A 19,435-nucleotide genomic window follows, 5' to 3' on the forward strand; every position below is an offset into this window, starting at 1 on the left:
GGCAAAAAACCAAGGATGTATAAGGCAAAAAACCAAGGATGTATAAGGCAAAAAACCAAGGATGTATAAAGCAAAAAAACCAAGGATGTATAAGGCAAAAAAACCAAGGATGTATAAGGCAAAAAAAACCCAAGGATGTATAAGGCAAAAAAAACCAAGGATGTTTAAGGATAAAAAAAAACAAGGATGTATAAGGCAAAAAAACCAAGGATAAAAAACCAAGGATGTATAAGGCAAAAAAAACCAAGGATGTATAAGGCAGAAAAAACCAATGATGTATAAGGCAAAAAAACCAAGGATGTATAATGCAAAAAAAACCAAGGATGTATAAGGCAAAAAAAAAAACCAAGGATGTTTAAGGCAAAAAAAAACCAAGGATGTATAAGGCAAAAAAAAAAACCAAGGATGTATAAGGCAAAAAAAACCCAAGGATGTATAAGGCAAAAAAAACAAGGATGTATAAGGCAAAAAAAACCAAGGATATATAAGGCAAAAAAAAACCAAGGATGTATAAGGCAAAAAAAAACCCAAGGATGTATAAGTCAAAAAAAACCAAGGATGTATAAGGCAAAAAACCAAGGATATATAAGGCAAAAAACCAAGGATGTATAAGGCAAAAAAACCAAGGATGTATAAGGCAAAAAAAACCAAGGATGTATAAGGCAAAACACCAAGGATGTATAAGGCAAAAAAACCAAGGATGTATAAGGCAAAAAACCAAGGATGTATAAGGCAAAAAACCAAGGATGTATAAAGCAAAAAAACCAAGGATGTATAAGGCAGAAAAAAACAAGGATGTATAAGGCAAAAAACCAAGGATGTATAAGGCAAAAAAACCAAGGATGTATAAGGATAAAAAAAAAACCAAGGATGTATAAGGCAAAAAAACCAAGGATGTATAAGGCAAAAAAAAACCAAGGATGTATAAGGCAAAAAAACAAGGATGTATAAGGCAAAAAACCAAGGATGTATAAAGCAAAAAAACCAAGGATGTATAAGGCAAAAAAAAACAAGGATGTATAAGGCAAAAAAACAAGGATGTATAAGACAAAAAAACCAAGGATGTATAAGGATAAAAAAAACAAGGATGTATAAGGCAAAAAAACCAATGATAAAAAAACCAAGGATGTATAAGGCAAAAAAACCAAGGATGTATAAGGCAAAAAAAAACCAAGGATGTATAAGGCAAAAAAACAAGGATATATATGGCAAAAAAAAAACAAGGATATATAAGGCAAAAAAAAAACCAAGGATGTATAAGGCAAAAAAAACCCAAGGATGTATAAGGCAAAAAAAACCAAGGATGTATAAGGCAAAAAAAAAACCCCAAGGATGTATAAGGCAAAAAAAAAACCAAGGATGTATAAGGCAAAAAAAACCAAGGATGTATAAGGCAAAAAAATAACAAGGATGTATAAGGCAAAAAAAAAACCAAGGATGTATAAGGCAAAAAAAAGACCAAGGATGTATAAGGCAAAAAAAAACCAAGGATGTATAAGGCAAAAAAAAAACCAAGGATGTATAAGGCAAAAAAAAAGCACACACTACATGAAGAGCTATATGAGGAAAAGGGACCTAAGAATTCTAAATTTATCAACGACGAATTTACGAAATGTTTCTTTTATAAATTATGTCAGTATCGAAGCGCTGACTGCTGATCTGATGATACCCTCGGGTAACAGTCCACCAGCAGTGGAATCAACTTATGCTAGAAAACTAAAAAAACACTGTTACTGTACTGTAAAGAATTAGGTCAAAAACAGCTACTATCATATAATTGTTGTCGTAAGTACATCATTTGTTCAATAATATTTGTTTCATTGCCCTTCTACCAAGTTGTAAATATATACATATATATTCATTTCATCGCATCATACCTGATCAAAGACATCATCTTTTGATTTGTTTTGGTTGTGACATTGCTGCTTTGCTGCCTCTGGATCTGGAATGATAAGAGCTTGCTCCAACACACCCTAAATTAAAACAAGATATATGTTCAAACAATAACAGTTTGAGACGGATTAACTCATATACAACAAGAATTTTCACTCGACGTCGAACTTCTACTCGTTATTATAGACATTGACGGACATTTGTTTGCTCAGTGAGTATAATAATAATTTAAAGTATCGTCAAACAGGAAGTGACTGTCAATCAGATCTTCATATCGCTTACACGAAACAACTGAAAACCATAAAGTTTCGGACCAACTACCAAATTATTCATTGATAGACAAAAGATTCCAATCCCAGTGAGCACATCAAACTATCGTCAAACAGGAGGTTGCATGGCAGAACTGACAACACTGATACGATACAACTGCATACTATTTTCATCCTTTTTGGAATCACCTAACAGTTTCTTTGTTCAGAATAATTGTATTTTTAACAACTTTTCTTACATATTGGTGTTATCATTAACCTAAATATAATAAATGTGTCAATATTATATCATTGGAATGGTCAGATTATTACTTTTATCATTGTGTAAAGTTATGAACATTTGCCCCTTCTGTTCGTGCACAAATGTTTTCTTTATATGGTTTTTGCTTCGTTTCTTTGAATAACTTTTTAAATATTTCTCTTAAACTTTTGAAACTTGAGTATTTCTTATGTTTTGTTTCTCAGTTGTAGAGTGCTACTCCATGCAAGGGACATACGGTTCACTGTGTAATACTACGTCCGTTCGGAAGAGGGACATTAAATTCAAAGCCTTGTGAGGGAAAAGTACCACGCTCTTTGAACGTTACTTAAAGACACCTGCAACAACTATGTGAGTGGTTCGTATCTGGTCAGTTTAAAGGCAAAATTTCATTGCTTGTTTGCTCTCGCCCAGTGTTCTCGACTTAAATGTACATTAAATATGATTCATTGTACGTTAAGCAAACAACAATCATCTAGTTTGGTTAGAAGATTACTCCTTAAGTTGGTAAGACATGTATAAAAATCTAATATCACATGAAGATTGCAAATTGTATATCTTTTCATCGTTGCTCTTCATTGAAGAGACGAAAAAAACATATAGAAAATTCGTGTCTAATTATTCGTCAAAAACTAAAAATTAGCTTTCAAAAATTATTGAAAATACGAATCAATCAATAAATTAAAACAATTTTTTTTTAATATTATATTTTGATAAATAAACGATTTTAATTAATATTACCTCAAATGGTGTGCCATGTCTGGCAAAATATGGTCCTATCGCAAACATGAGGTTATTTCCTAATTTTGAATGTTTTGATCTGCTGAGATTTTGTTCGAACACACTATCACAGTCGAAATATAAAGTAATATGTCTTCTTTTTACACTAAAAGCTACTTGATGCCATTTCCCATCAGCTATTGGAATGTCGAATAATGGTGATTTTTCACCAGGAAGATCATTTTGATCGGAATACTGGAAAAGTGTTTGGTCGCCATATTTTATAGCAAGTCTTTGATTACCCATGATATCACTAAGTGTCAATAAATATCCTGATAATCCTTTACTAATTTTCAAATAAAACAAAATGGAAAAATCTTTAGGAAAATCTAAATGAAAGACTGACGAAAGAGGGGAATATAAATTAGCTATTGTTGTAATGTTGTAAGCGGAATGCCGCTCTGTGTCAATAGTCACTCCTAGAGGTAGTTTATAAACTCCAAATATCTCCAAAAAATCTGTTATCCCTGTAACATTAATGAAAGATTATTAAGTTATCTGTATCAGTATTGAATATATGCAATAATACAGAGCGTATTTATTTATCTCAAAATATGTATTTCCTATAGAAAGACTGAATTGTCTAGTTCGTTTTACATGGTACTCCATGTTATGTAAAGTGCACAGCCAATAGTAATATTTTGGTTTTCATTTAAAATAATGCTGCGCTACTATTGCACCGTTTATCACTTCATATTTGGAAAATATAAACACGGGTTTGAACATCCAACAATTTTAATTTGACTCAAGTCTGGGACTATTATAATAGTCCCAGCTCAAATGTAATGTTGGAAATGACTGTACTAATGTTTTATTTGTTTTACTGAAACAAAATTTATTCTCTTGAAAGTGTCATAATTTAATTCAGTTTATGACTCTCGAATTAAAAAGAACTAGTATATATGTTTGCAATAAGATTTTGCTAACCAAGCTGTGTCTCATAAAACCATTCGTCTAATACATTTCTTTCTTTTAAAATTGATTTTGACTTCAGTTTTGTATGTGTATTTTACTTTTTTTTCCGTCATTTTGAAAATTACAGAGAGCATGACAGTAATGTGTCCAGTCTGTCTGTAAAAAATTCCATACCTGAACATGGAAAAGTATTGCACTGCCTTGTATCCACATTTGTGCCATCACAAGAGGTCTCTTTCTTTGAACATGCTCGCTTTCGCTCTTGTTGTCCAGTATTACATGATTTACTGCAGGATGACCACTCTGACCATTCATTCCATCCTAGAAGATTATTATTTGTTGTCAATATAAGTGTGCAATGTACTCCTTCTGATGAGTCCAAATGACGTGGATTTAACAAAATATACAGGTCACCGTACGACCTTCAACAATGATAAAAACTCATATCGTATATATTTATATAGTATGCTATAATAAGAAAAGCTAGGGCATGACAAAATATGAAACAATTCGAACGATAAAACCATCAGACTGATTTATACCGAAACAATAAATAAAAAACAAATACGAAAGACAGCAACCAACGACAACAACTGAATTACAGACTCCTGATTTTGGACAGGCACATATAGATGGTTTTTTTTTAAATAAGGACCGAGACAAAGTATTTGTAATATATACTGAAATTTTTAACGATTTCATTATTCATATTTATATTTGGACACACTGAAGCAAAAAAGAGTCACTTAACTTCTCAAATCCATAATTATCTATCTAGGTCTATCGAACTTTCTCAACAAAATTTTATGAACTTTTTAAAGATGTACGTTACTTTGTTTCCCTATTGATTGTATTAAATAGTTTAATGAACTAAATTTGTTCATATAATGTGCACTTTAATCAAATAGTTCTTATAATAATAGTACATCATTAAATAGAATTAACTTTGCATTGGTCCGAATGTCATACTAGGTTCATGCAAGAATAGTTACAGATACATATCGAATAAATACGATGCCAGCTAAGCAGACATTTTCTTTTGAATCAACGGATTCTTATTTTGATATTAGAAAAGGAAGTAACAGAAGAATGATGAATGCTCAAATATAAATAAAATTCTCGTCCTTTGGTCTTTGGTGGATATTTGTCTCAATGGCAATTTATCTTTATAAACCATGGCTTTCAAATAAATATGCAGCTAATATATTAATCACTTAAATTTTAGGTATAAGAAGAAGTGAAAAATGTATACCCTTATTTTTATAAATGAGAAAACTTTAAGTTATGTAAGGTGTATTGTGTCAAATAATAGTTATTCTACGAAAGGCGACTATATATAAATACATACGTTCTTTATTGGCCACCACAACTTCTTATTTACCTAACCACAATCGCCTTCCATACCGAATTTCAATGGGGTGCTTTAATACGGGTGTCAATTTATGATATTTAGGTACAATCTTAATCTGATAAAAATATACGAGATCCATCATGTCATGATGAATTATCAAATAATACATTACTATATGTAAGAGAGTCTGGATGGGGGGTCCTTTATTTCTGTATTCGCTAATTTTTTTGCCGTTTTCTCTATTCTGTATACTGTTTGTCCATTAATCTCTATTCTTTATATCTTAGTATCTCGTTATTCTCTATTCTTTATTTTTTTTTATCCAGTTTTCTCCATTCTTTATATTTTTTGCCCATTATTCTTTATTCTGTACACCCCCATCCACACCCTCATGTAAGTTTAAATGTCTACTGTTTCTTACTTTAACAAGCAAATATGTCAAGATTGAAGGACATTCATTGTCTTTAAGAATTTTATTTGTAATTGTATTTATTAATTGAAACGGATTGGTATAGTACATCACTTTGTATGATTAGAACTTCGTCAACTGAAATGGATTGAAACGTAACATTGTAGGATAAGGCCTTCGTTAACTGACATGGATTGGTACATCACATCGTAGGATTAGGCCTTCGTCAATTGACATGGATTGAAACATCACATTGGAGGATTATGCCTTCATCAATTGACATGGATTGGCACGTCACATTGTAGGATTAGCCTTCGTCAATTGACACGGATTGAAACGGCACATTGTATGATTACAATAACATGGATTGGTACGTCACATTGTAGGATTAGGCCTGCATCAATTGACATGAATTGATACATCACATTGTAGGGTTAGGTCTTCAATGAATTGACATGGATAAGGCAAACACGTCACAATGAGGACTAAGCCTTCGTCAATTGTCACGGATTGAAACGTCACATTGTAGGATAAGGCCTTCATCAATTGACATGGATTGGTATGTCACATTGTAGGATTAGGCCTTCGTCAATTGACATTAGGAATTGGTACATCACATTGTAGGATTAGGCCTTCGTCAATTGACATGGATTGGTACGTCACATTGTAGGATTAGGCCTGCATCAATTGACATGGATTGGTACGTCACATTGTAGGATTAGGCCTGCATCAATTGACAGGAATTGGTACATCACATTGTAGGATTAGGCCTTCATCAATTGACATGGATAGGGAAAGCACGTCACAATGAGGACTATTCCTTCGTCAATTGACATGAATAGGGATAGTAGGTCACATTGTAGGATTAGGCCATCGTCAATTGACACGGATTGGTACATCACATTGTCAGTTGACGTGTATTGTTACGCCACATTGTAGAATTAGGCCTTCTTTAATTGACACGAATTAGGATAGTACGTCACATTTTAGGAGAAGACCTAAGATTCATTTCTTAATGTTCATGGAAGAGAACAAATTACCGAGGGAGGCATTATTTTCTTTGTTTCATTGCAGTTAAATGTAATATGGGAAACATAAGGTTTTAATTAATATAATGTTTCGTTGTTACAATGTACATAGGGATTAATTATCAGTCAACACCATTTATACACATTTTGATACGGATGAGGTATAATTTCATGAAATATACCCACATAGTTTATTTAGTTTTTTATGTCTGCATAATGCTCATTTCTCATTTATCTTATGCTATATCATATGACTTAGAAAACAATATTATAACAACGTGCAATTTATACCTGAATTTTACCCATCAATATGAATAAGTTTAGTATTTCGCATCTAACGTTTTATCCTATCTTTGTTATTTCACTATTCACGATTTAAACGGTGCTGTCCTTAAACATAAAACAATCCTGAATTTAACTCCTGTAATTAAAAAAAAAAACAGAAAGGACACATTTTTTCTGAAGAGTTTGATGAATTTGCTAACATTGAAAGCGACATAGTTGAATGCATTTTGTGTCCCTGGATAATAATAAATTAACAAGTAGAAGAATGAAACCCCCGCTTAGGTTTGGGTAAACACAAAGTCTATGACAATACACCACACGGTATGGTATGTTCACAAGCAGCCTGAGAATACACCACACAGTATAGTATGTTCACAAGCAGCCTGAAATACACCACACGGTATAGTATGTTCACAAGCAGCCTGAGAATACACCACTCAGTATAGTATGTTCACAAGCAGCCTTAAAATACACCACACGGTATAGTATGATCACAAGCAGCCTGAAAATACACCACACAGTATAGTATGTTCACAAGCAGCCTAAAATACACCACACAGTAGAGTATGTTCACAAGCAGCCTGAGAATACCCCACACGGTATAGTATGTTCACAAGCAGGCTGAGAATACACCATACAGTATAGTATGTTCACAAGCAGCCTTAAAATACACCACACGGTATAGTATGTTCACAAGCAGCCTGAAAATACACCACACAGTAGAGTATGTTCACAAGCACCCTCTAAATACACCACACAGTATAGTATGTTCACAAGCAGCCTGAGAATACACCACACAGTATAGTATGTTCACTACAGCCTAAAAATACACCACACAATATAGTATGTTCACAAGCAGCCTGAAAATACACCACACGGTATAGTATGTTCACAAGCACCCTGAAAAAACACCACACGGTATAGTATGTTCACAAGCACCCTGAAAATACACTACACAGTAGAGTATGTTCACAAGCACCCTCTAAATACACCACACAGTATAGTATGTTCACAAGCAGCCTGAAATACACCACACGGTATAGTATGTTCACAAGCAGCCTGAGAATACACCACACGGTATAGTATGTTCACAAGCAGCCTAAAATACACCACACGGTATAGTTTGTTCACAAGCAGCCTGAAAATACACCACACAGTATAGTATGTTCACAAGCAGGCTGAGAATACACCATACAGTATAGTATGTTCACAAGCAGCCTGAAAAACACCACACAGAACAGTATGTTCACAAGCAGCCAGAAAAATACACCACACAGTATAGTATGTTCACAAGCAGCCTGAGAATACACCATACAGTATAGTATGTTCACAAGCAGCCTGAAATACACCACACGGTATAGTATGTTCACAAGCAGCCTGAAAATACACCACACAGTATAGTATGTTCACAAGCAGTCTGAGAATACACCATACGGTATAGTATGTTCACAAGCAGCCTGAAATACACCACACAGTATAGTATGTTCACAAGCAGCCTGAGAATACACCATACAGTATAGTATGTTCACAAGCAGCCTGAAAAACACCACACGGTATAGTATGTTCACAAGCAGCCTGAAAATACACCACACGGTATAGTATGTTCACAAGCACCCTGTATAGTATATTCACAAGCAGCCTGAGAATACACCACACGGTATAGTATGTTCAAAAGCAGCCTAAAATACACCACACGGTATAGTATGTTCACAAGCAGCCTGAAAATACACCACACAGTATAGTATGTTCACAAGCAGCCTGAGAATACACCATACAGTATAGTATGTTCACAAGCAGCCTAAAAATACGCCACATAGTATAGTATGTTCACATGCAGCCTGAGAATACACCACACGGTATAGTATGTTCAAAAGCAGCCTAAAATACACCACACGGTATAGTATGTTCACAAGCAGCCTGAAAATACACCACACAGTATAGTATGTTCACAAGCAGCCTGAGAATACACCATACAGTATAGTATGTTCACAAGCAGCCTGAAAAACACCACACGGTATAGTATGTTCACAAGCACCCTGTAAATACACCACACGGTATAGTATGTTCACAAGAAGAAGTGGGCATAACTAGGGGGTACTTTCAAAATATAACAACATTATGATTAGTGTCCTCCACAGTATTGCATAACGTAGAATAACATTACATGAACATGTAAACTTGTTTTAAAAGGATTAAAATTTATCATTAGACACTTTAATATTCACATTTCCCAAGGTTCGACATATGTTTTGATCCTCTAAATGAAACAAATACAGAAAAAAGTAGCATAGCTCTTCATATAGAGTTTTCCCCCATTTTCACGGTACATTCTATATAAAATATAAATTGTGGAGAATATTTTCTGTATTAGCTTCGGATTTTTTACTATTATGTAAATTCATTACACAGAGAGAGATCGTACATTAGACTGAACAAATTGTTTATCATCATTTTAATTTTGTTTCCGATTATCCTGAGTAGTTTATGTTAATTTTCTGTTATGAATACACAACATTAAAAGTATAACTTTTTAAAAAGAAAATAAAAACACTTGCTTTAAATTAACATAAAAGATATAACTTACATATTGATTTCCGATAATTACCGGTGCTTCGCGTATTTTAGTATAAAACCGGAGAAATATTATAAGGCACATTACTGAATTTGTTCATAATACAAATGGATGGATGAATCAAGGTTTAATACTGAGTGGCAAATATTACAAGCATTTTAGAACGAGAACATGTTATATTATTACATCGACACAATGAGCAATATTTTGACGATAAAGAGTTAACTGCCCACAAAAGGTACATCGTCATCCGATACATTATTTTGACTCCAAGTTCGTCAGAAAAGCAGCAAATACCAATTTAAAAATGTTTGGCTCGATCCGTTTGAACATCGTACTGAAGACCGCCTGGTATCGAGACGAGCAAGATCACCGATGCGGTTTTATTGATTAAACACGTCTGCAAAATGTTACAATGTTGGGATGTTGACTACAATAATATACGTATACATGTGTATACAGGGAAATTTTAAACTGTTTGCAAAATAAAGAAAGAAATGTTGGAACTGCTCTGAAGGGGCTTATAAAAAGATTATTGGAAATGTTCACACTCTACCCAGCTCAATATTTTTGAACCTTCTATCCCCTTCCACTGACGAATCAGAAACCTTCCTGTTCTGTCTCACCCGATTACTTAATTGTTGGCTACTTATCTTTTATCATCCTAACCCTGGATTTAAAATTACATTCAATGATCATTATATATTGATTGTAGAATGCTATAAAAGTCATGTATTTGTAGGGACCACTTGATTATTAACTATTTAAGCAGAGTACACCTCGTCCTTCGATAACCTTGACTATGTGGATTTTATTATATATTTCACTCTTACAATTAACCAATTACATAAAACATTGACTTAGATTTGGCATTTCCTCTATATGTTCTTTATTCTTTGCCCTAGAATACATATGACTAATTTATTTTTTTCTTATTTTCAATTCGTCACCACCATCCTTTTTCTTTCAATAAATATTGACAAAACGGCTAAATAATTTAAACCTAAATTTCAGTTTATCATTTAATTTAAATTTGTGCAAACAACCGTCTCGTCCTGGTTTATTTACATGTTAAATTGCATCAATTATTTCGAAATTTCATCGTTTTCATACATTTTATTTCACATAAAATTCAACTTGCAAGTGAAATTATCCTTCTAATAAATTACAATTATAGAACACTTGCGGAAAAAGTGCAGTGAAAATTAATACCCTATAAAGAAATTTTCTTTTAAAATTATTTTTTACGATGTAAAATATTGCTCGGGTAGAAAGTATTAAGATTCCTCCAGAGATAAAGAGTTTTTCTTGACTCCCATAACGATTTATAACTGATAATAGCGATACAAATTTGAGATGCTTATTTAATTTCTGACAAAGAGCAAAACTGTTCTCAAACATCCATGTCTTATTATCATTTATTTCATATAAATTTGAATATTATAGAATAGACTTTTGTAACGGGAATATGTTTTGAAAATATTCCTAAAATTTCCATATAATGTACATTCACCTCAAAAGCTAACCAAACCTTTAAACAGACTTATTCGGAATGAATATAGTTACGATACTGTTGTCAAGTCATTAAGGATTGCGTATTTTGATATTAATATTGATTCACTCATAGGGTCTTTGCATCGGAAATAAACACATTTATTCTAAAACCAGTTGTTGGCATGATACGGGTTATGTTCTTCTCATACATTTTATGATGGTATGATACTAAACCCCCAATGGGAGGGATTGTACTTGATTTTCATATGATGAAGACATAATCTTTCAATCAGTTTAATTGAGGTCTGGAGCTGGCATGTCAGTAACTGCTAGTAGTCCTTTGTTCATTTATGTATCATTGTCATTTTGCCTAGTTTCTTTTGTTACCTATTCTGACATCGGACTCGGACTTCTTTTAAACTGAGTTTTACTGTGCGTATTGCTATATGTTTCTTCATTCTACATTGGTTAGAGGTATAGGGGGAGGGTTGAGATCTCACAAAACATGTTTAACCCCGCCGCATTTTTGCGCCTGTCCCAAGTCATGAGCCTCTGGCTTTTGTTAGTCTGGAATGTTTTTTAATTTTAGTTCATTTATATGTTTTGGAGTTTAGTGTGACGTCCATTTTCACTGAACTAGTACACAATTTTATTTAGGGGCCAGCTGAGGACCACCTCCGGGTGCGGGATTTTCTCGCTGCGTTGAAGACCCATTGGTGGCCTTCGGCTGTTGTCTGCTCTTTGGACGGGTTGTTGTCTCTTTGACATATTCCCCATTTCCATTCTCAATTTTATTCCCGAATCATAAGACCTACGCTATACGCGTACTGAAAATTCAACAACTGGTTCTTTGACTGGCGAAGCTGGCATGACTCCTTGACAGGCGAGCTTCGAGAAAGATTTTTCAAAACTTCTTCTTATACGAATATTATGCATTATTTTGGAAGAAAATATCTCTTTAACTTGTGAACAATGTCAGGAAACAATTGTTGCAGTGATTCCTATTGTGTCGGATGTGTATCAGTCAAGCTGAGTGGGCAAACATTAACACTTCGATGTTGTTGGTCTCAAAGTTCGTAGATAGATGTTCGTATTTGTTTTATTTTGTATACTAGAAAACTACATGTACAAATTATCCCTGTAGAAAAAGGAAAGCCGGTTTTGGAGTTTAGGGAGGGGTACTAGGCAATCATAAGTATTTAACAACAAAAGTTAAAAAAACAAACATGCAAACAGATTTTTTTTCTTATTAGTCCTCTTATTTTAATGATTAGATTTAATGGCATTTAAAAAGCCACTTGATAGTGGCATGAAAAGTTGGAAATGGGCGAACGAATCCCTCAAAACATACCCTCTTGACCTTCCACCTTTTCTTATACCGTCACCTTTATATGATTTGTGGACAGTAGATACCATGATCATCTTCAGACTAAGATCAAGACCCTCATTGCCCCTTAAAAGAGAAGTTGAGGTTGATTGATTTAGTACTTACAAAATGATACGGTTATTTATTTTCTATGATAGCTTTGACATAAGAACCCTTAATGACGCCCCTCTCATTAATATGATAGTTTAATAATACTTAATAAAAACCCAAGTCAATAAGTAAACGACATTTATATATAAAGATGAACACTAAGCCTGACAAACTCGTCACTGGAGGTCTGTTCGGTACTGGGTTTTGTTTCAATATGTAGAAATTCTACACTCATCCTATTGTTATTGTGCATTTTTGTCAGTTGAAGAAAACTCATGACATCTTTATCGTGGGAAATCCACATTATAGTACAACATGATTCAGTTTCTAATAGTTATTTTCACGCGAAGGCAATCAGTTTGAAAAAAGATGCTGGAATTTCATTTGTATTACAAGTGATGTAAATTCTCTATTAAAAACTAAAACGAACCAAACTTAATCATCTATATAAAGACAAAGAGATGTGGTATGATCGCCAATAAGACACCAACTATTTGCCAGAGTCCAAATGACCCTGTTTTATTTAGGTTTCGCGTAAGTATGTGTTTCGGGTTCACTAGAGTTCATGGTACACAGTAAGCGCGAATTCGAAACTAACACATAAAAGGGGAAATAAAAACACGGTTGTATATATAAACTCTTTTTTTTAAGAAACAAAGAAAATGAAAACTTTAATTTCTTTTCAATAAGTGTACATTAATATACTCCGATGATGCCTTTTGGTAACTTATTCTTTTCAGTATACTTTATTTCAGTGCAGAGTTATTGTTCAGAGTGCAGATTGACAATCTTTTAAGTGTGCACTTAATTCCACTTTTCTGTTACATAAAGTGTTTTAAAAAGTAATTTCAACAAGGAAAGCTATCGGTAGATAAACAAACTTCTAAAAAGAACAATTTTATCAATAACCTTTGAAATTGTTTGAATACCGTTAAATAGTACTGTATTAATTTTTGTCCTCATTCAAATATTTACCAATCGAGAAAACTGTCGGAAGATCTTCAACATTTTTATTGAATTGATAAGATTGTCATTTAACTCAAAAGAAATCTTTTCAAAAAGCTAATACATTTTCCAATTTAACTCTTATCACCGCATAAAAAATAACACTAAACAATCCATTATATTTAAGTATACTTAAGAGTTTTATTCATGCTGTGTAAGCCTATATAAAAAGAAAATCATATATCCTTATGACTTTTCTCGCCTCCATTCGGAAAGATCGATGATGCGTTCATAACGATACCGACTGACGGGTGGGCCTTTAACGTAATACGCTGGCTTGCAGCGCTTTCATTCTCTCAATCATAATTTTGTCGCCAATTCACACCACCATCTTATTAAATTCGTCTGATAGATTATTAAGAGTAATATTACATGAACTAAACTATTATTAATATTTAGTGTTAAGCTAGTCTGGGAAGGGATTAAACGTAGCAAATAAGGCATTACGAAAAACCAAAAATATGTCCGCGTTATGATATTATTTTTTGGTACATTACCTGAAGCAGAGCTTAATATTCGGATTTTTAGCTATGGTGAAATAAATCAGACTGTAGTTGTTTTGTAAAATATATAAACCTTCTAAGACAGGAAGCAGTTATTAATGAATATCATAGAGTAAAGTATAAGTTGACGTCACAAGATGAAGAACAGCAATAAAAGCACTACTCCTCTCATACATTGGTCATATTCTGGTATTTCATGAGATTGCTGTCCGAAATGGATGTCTGATTTTAAAGAAAAAAAAAATAACTTGTTATCAATTTTTTTTTTTTTTTATAAAAGCATGTTCTCCTCTTGAACTTCGAATTTTGCAACAATCACTTTTAATAGTTTATTAATCACATAGAAACATTCGTGCATCAGGATTTTGGAATTTTTACTTCTTTAATCTGCTGTAAACGTTTTTCTTTTGCAGTTGTTGTCTGGTTACGCATCTTCATATTTTCTGGTTTCTTATGTGTCATTATTTAGATATGTTTGGCATATCATCTAATCATTTTAAAATTTACAACTATCTGAAGAATTTTGCAATAGCATTGATTTATAATATCATTATCACGATAGCCCTTTTCGAAAAGTATAAAATTTAGCCTAAATTTGATTATAAAATTAGTATTTGATATATGTGATCATTCATCTTTCCGGAAGTAGCAAAGAAGACACGATTTCTCATTACATCATTATGCAAATATTGTCAAAAGTAGTATTGACACTATTTACCAACTGCGACGCGAGAAACTATTGAGATCCTGTTTCATCCCTTGCTTTATGACATTTAGACGGGAACAATTTCTCGACTCGCACAAAATATAAATTTAAATTATTAGGACTTAATAATTGTTGACCAAAAGACGTTTCGGATTCCTATTCCATGTCATTATCCCAATAAAACAGGACTCATTTCTTGGTTCCCACTAAGTATAAAGTTATAGGACTCAGTGGATCGACAAAGATATACAGTGCGATAATGACATGGTAGTGTTAAGTGGTTGATAAAGTAAAATGTCTAATATTACATCACCATTGCACATCATTGCAACGAAGAATGAAAATAAACTTGTAAACTTATAGTTCAATTGAAAAGTTAAGGCTTTTCAAATATTTTTCCAAACATAACTATTGAAAGAACTTCTATGGTGGCAGTGCATGAAGTGAAATCAGTGACATTCTTCCAAGGAGTTGTTGATTATAGTAGTATTTATATTGTATGTTATATATTCAAAACGTCCGTCAAAGAAATGAACTGTCTTCCCCCTACTCCCTCCTCCCTCATATTTTAAGGTCTGTTATTTAATATACACTTGACTTTTTTAACATGTAAACACATTTATGTATTTCTATTGTATTGTTTATTTCCTGAACATATGTACCTTTGTGTTATTGTATATTTCCTCGACAAATGTACCTTTGTATTAGTGTATATTTCCTCGACATGTGTACCTTTGTATTATTATATATTTCCTCAACATATGTACCTTTGTTTTATTACATGTATAATTGTATAATGTCTATGTTCTTCTGTGTACCTTTGTATCTACAGCGGTTTATCAGAACATGGAAGTATTATATTGTCAATATAATATTTCCATGATCAGAATAAAAGTATATAGTTTCTATTAAATGTAAATATAACAAATGGTTAACATACTGACACTTGTGTATTATTAAGGACTGGATGTTTGGAATTGGTTTACCGATAAATATCATAGTCTCTTTTTATGGTTTACTTAACAAGTTTTAGGAAGATCAGACACATTCTTTTTTAAAGCCGCTTTCTTTTTGTTTTACAGCTATCCCTTTTTTTGAAGTCTTACTGAGCAAAGCAAATGCCTTTCCGGAGAAGGATGGTTTTCATTCAACTAACAATTTTCAGTTGTTGCCCTGAAAAGATATGTATTCCCCTATTACACTGTCAAGCTGTTTCATTAAAGAAGTTTATATAGTTAAATATCCTCGATTTAAATCTTATCAAAACGTATGAAATATTTGTATCATAACTATGCGATGATTGATTTCTATCAATGACCGTCTCACATCATTCAAAGTTTTTTGTCTGCTCTGTCGGTTTTATTTATCAATTTTCACTTCAAATTCTCGCTTGTTTAAATTTATGCAAATTAGAAATAAATTGTTAAGCATGTCTTCATTTTTCTGAAGATAACTCGAAGTGTTTTCTTTGATCATTTTTAATTTGATATTAGATTTGAATTATATAAGATTTAGATAAATTGTTTTGCTATATTTATTTACACATAAATGAAAGCGTGAAAAATGTAAGAAGACTCTTGCAGTTGGCGGATGAATACATCAAAGAAGACCGTAGCAATAGTTTACTTAAGAGTAATTCGACACGCGTCTGTCGTGAATTCTAATTAATACATGAACGTTTATTGATTGTGAATCACTTCGCAAGAGTTAAGTACTTTATAAAATTAAATGGCGTTTTTGATTTTTGATTAATATTTATCATATATCATCACCTTTTAATCTATGTTATGGTTTAATCCAGAGGAAAGATAAATAAAACTGAAAATGATTAATCATACAATGAAAGAGTCAATAATACGACAGTTGAACATGACGCCGAGTTAAGTCCGGAAAATGTACAAAAGTATTTATATTATAACAAGAACCCCTAGATCTACAGTAGTTGCAACAAATACATTACGGAAAGTGGATTTCAAAGGGTATAAAAACTATACTAAAAAAGCCGTATACATATTTGATCTTAAGGTAGATAGGGTGTCTTCCTCCATTTTGGATTTTGAAATACAAGAAAACAATCGGTCTAGATCTTTAATAAAAGGTGCAAATTTTGAGAGTAGTAGGTAATTCATGTGTAAGAATTTTCATTTCAATAGAGAAAATGACATATTTAATCATATTTATGGTTGTATTTTACAGAAAAACAGAATACTTTTGTTAGATTCTATTTTTTCCAACTTTGCCACATAAGGGGAGGCAACTCAAATGTAAGGGCAGATAATTCAGATAAAGTTACTTTTACAATAGAATGTGTTAGGAATTTACCTATTTTATTATGTAGCAAGAAAACGGGTCCCGTGACCCCATTTTTTCTTTTTCTTATCTGAAAGCATACTATTAGAGCTATCTTCTCATATTTTATCTCAAAATTCTATGGTGTAGTTTTCGTTTTATGGCAGAAAATTGGGTTTTCCATGCATAATCTATACAAAATCTGTCAATTTTGCACAACCTGTAGCGTGAAAATAAGCCCCGTGACCCATTCTTTTTATTATTTTTTTTTAAAAAGCATGATATAAACTACATTTTGGCAAATTATTAAAAAATTCTATGGATTATAATTTAGACACCCCATCTACCTTAATGGCATTGTTTTGATTAACTATATGTTTTGAGGTTGCTGTCTTATTGATGTTGATCCTATTTCCCTTGGCCTTTTATCCAGTAACCGGCATTTTAAGGACAAAAACGTTCCATATTTATAGCACTAGTCAAAAGCATATGCTTTATCTGATTATCTTTATAATAGTTTAATATCTATATAATGGCTATTCGTACATTTACATGAACAGCTCTTTCTTCATACATGTTGGGTCAAAGAATATTGGAATGATGTGTTTTAATGTAACCCTATAGAATATAATTCTATGGACTTCTTCCGAGCTAGGATAAACCAACTTAAGATGGAAATGATACTACATGTTTAATGATATGCCAGGATTCTACTAAAGTTTGTTGCGACATTTCATTGTCAATTAACTATTTAAGAACATAACGTATTCTTGGTAATATTTCAGAAGCGAACACCAAAACGTTTGGTTTGGTGAAAACGCCCTTATCAATGGAAATTCGACCAATTACATAACGTTACCCAAAGTCCCGTAGATTCTGGATCAGCGAATTGCGAAATACCTCTGTATCGAGATCTCGGAAGTGATCGAACGTCAAATATTACAGTAGGATTGTTTAATAATCCAATCTTTACATAAATATTTGTTTACAAATGACAACTTGTCTCGAATTATAGTTATGATATTGTTTAAATATTTACAGAACTTAAATCAATAAGGGAGCATTACTCTGCAGACGACAGCGGGATTTACTGCTGTCCTGTCAGAGAGATCAAAGACTATTTTGTGTACTCGGGATGTTCCAGAATCAATCTGTTATGATTCACATATTGGTGTGAATTTCAACAATGTGATCTCATGAACTTTCAAAGAGTATTATATATGTATAAGATTTATTTCATAATGAAATAAGATATTAATTACAAAATTCTACCGTACTTCTGACTATGATGGCTTTTTGTCCAAACGTTCATATCTTGATAATAAATCAATAACTTTTTGTTTCCTTTACATTTTCATTCCTCATAAATAGGTATCTATATATATATATATATATATCTTTTTTGGTCTTTTGGAAAATGTTGTTTGTGCTGTATGTATAAAAATTGCGGTTTTTATGCAACGCAATCATAGGTTTGAACGTTGTTTTCAATTAGGACTTGTTTATATATATATATATTGTTTTCTGCGCATAATGCAAAATGTGATTCGTTGGGCGGTAATCCAATTGGTACCACTTGTGCAACTTCTAATACCCGACTTGTGTAAATGTTAATTTAACTATGATAACAATAATTGTGAGGGATATTTTCAAATAACAACAAATTGTTATATCAAAATGTATTCTCTTCTCTTTAAGACGATTTGTTAGTTCTGAGCAACACTATAACGAATGTCTTTATGCGTTACTATGGTGGCTGTCATGTTACCTTACTACGAAAAGTCATCGGTTTTGCCAATCGTAATCCAATCATAACGGTGAATATATGAATAGTATGATGACTACTCTATTGAATTATCCTGGGGATAATAATTTTTTTTCTTGTTTTGCAATTATGTATGAAGCTACATTGGAACGGACGAGGCCAGAAAAGGATACCCTTGTCACACTATAAAACGAATGAAAAATAATTGCGGTAAACCGGTTCAGAGTTAAACGGCAAAAATTGTCGTATGCGTAGAATTTTATCAAATTTTAGTATGCCTTCGCATTTTTGTCAGACACAATTACCAGTTAGTGAAAAAATTGATATCAGCAGATTGTACTCTAATATAATTGAATCCATCTCCTGAAATAACAGCGAATTGATCAATTATATATTGAAAACAAAAACAGAAAGGGGGGTTTGAAGTCTTGACAC

At 32.6% G+C, this 19,435-nt stretch overlaps 1 protein-coding gene across 1 annotated transcript in view; it reads right to left on the reverse strand.

Moving 5' to 3' along the window:
- The window catches only part of LOC127729065 (protein kinase C-binding protein NELL1-like), a 43,071-nt gene that overhangs the window by 16,136 nt on the left and 7,500 nt on the right, over positions 1-19,435 (reverse strand). Inside the window, exons 2-4 of the mRNA XM_052236712.1 lie at positions 4,291-4,437; positions 3,163-3,668; positions 1,878-1,973 (exon numbers count right to left, since the gene is read on the reverse strand). Coding sequence (XP_052092672.1) covers positions 1,878-1,973; positions 3,163-3,668; positions 4,291-4,437 — 749 coding nt within the window. The remainder of the gene's footprint in view (positions 1-1,877; positions 1,974-3,162; positions 3,669-4,290; positions 4,438-19,435) is intronic.

Source organism: Mytilus californianus, unplaced genomic scaffold (assembly GCF_021869535.1).
Source record: "Mytilus californianus isolate M0D057914Y unplaced genomic scaffold, xbMytCali1.0.p SCAF_2, whole genome shotgun sequence".
NCBI lineage: Eukaryota > Metazoa > Mollusca > Bivalvia > Mytilida > Mytilidae > Mytilus > Mytilus californianus.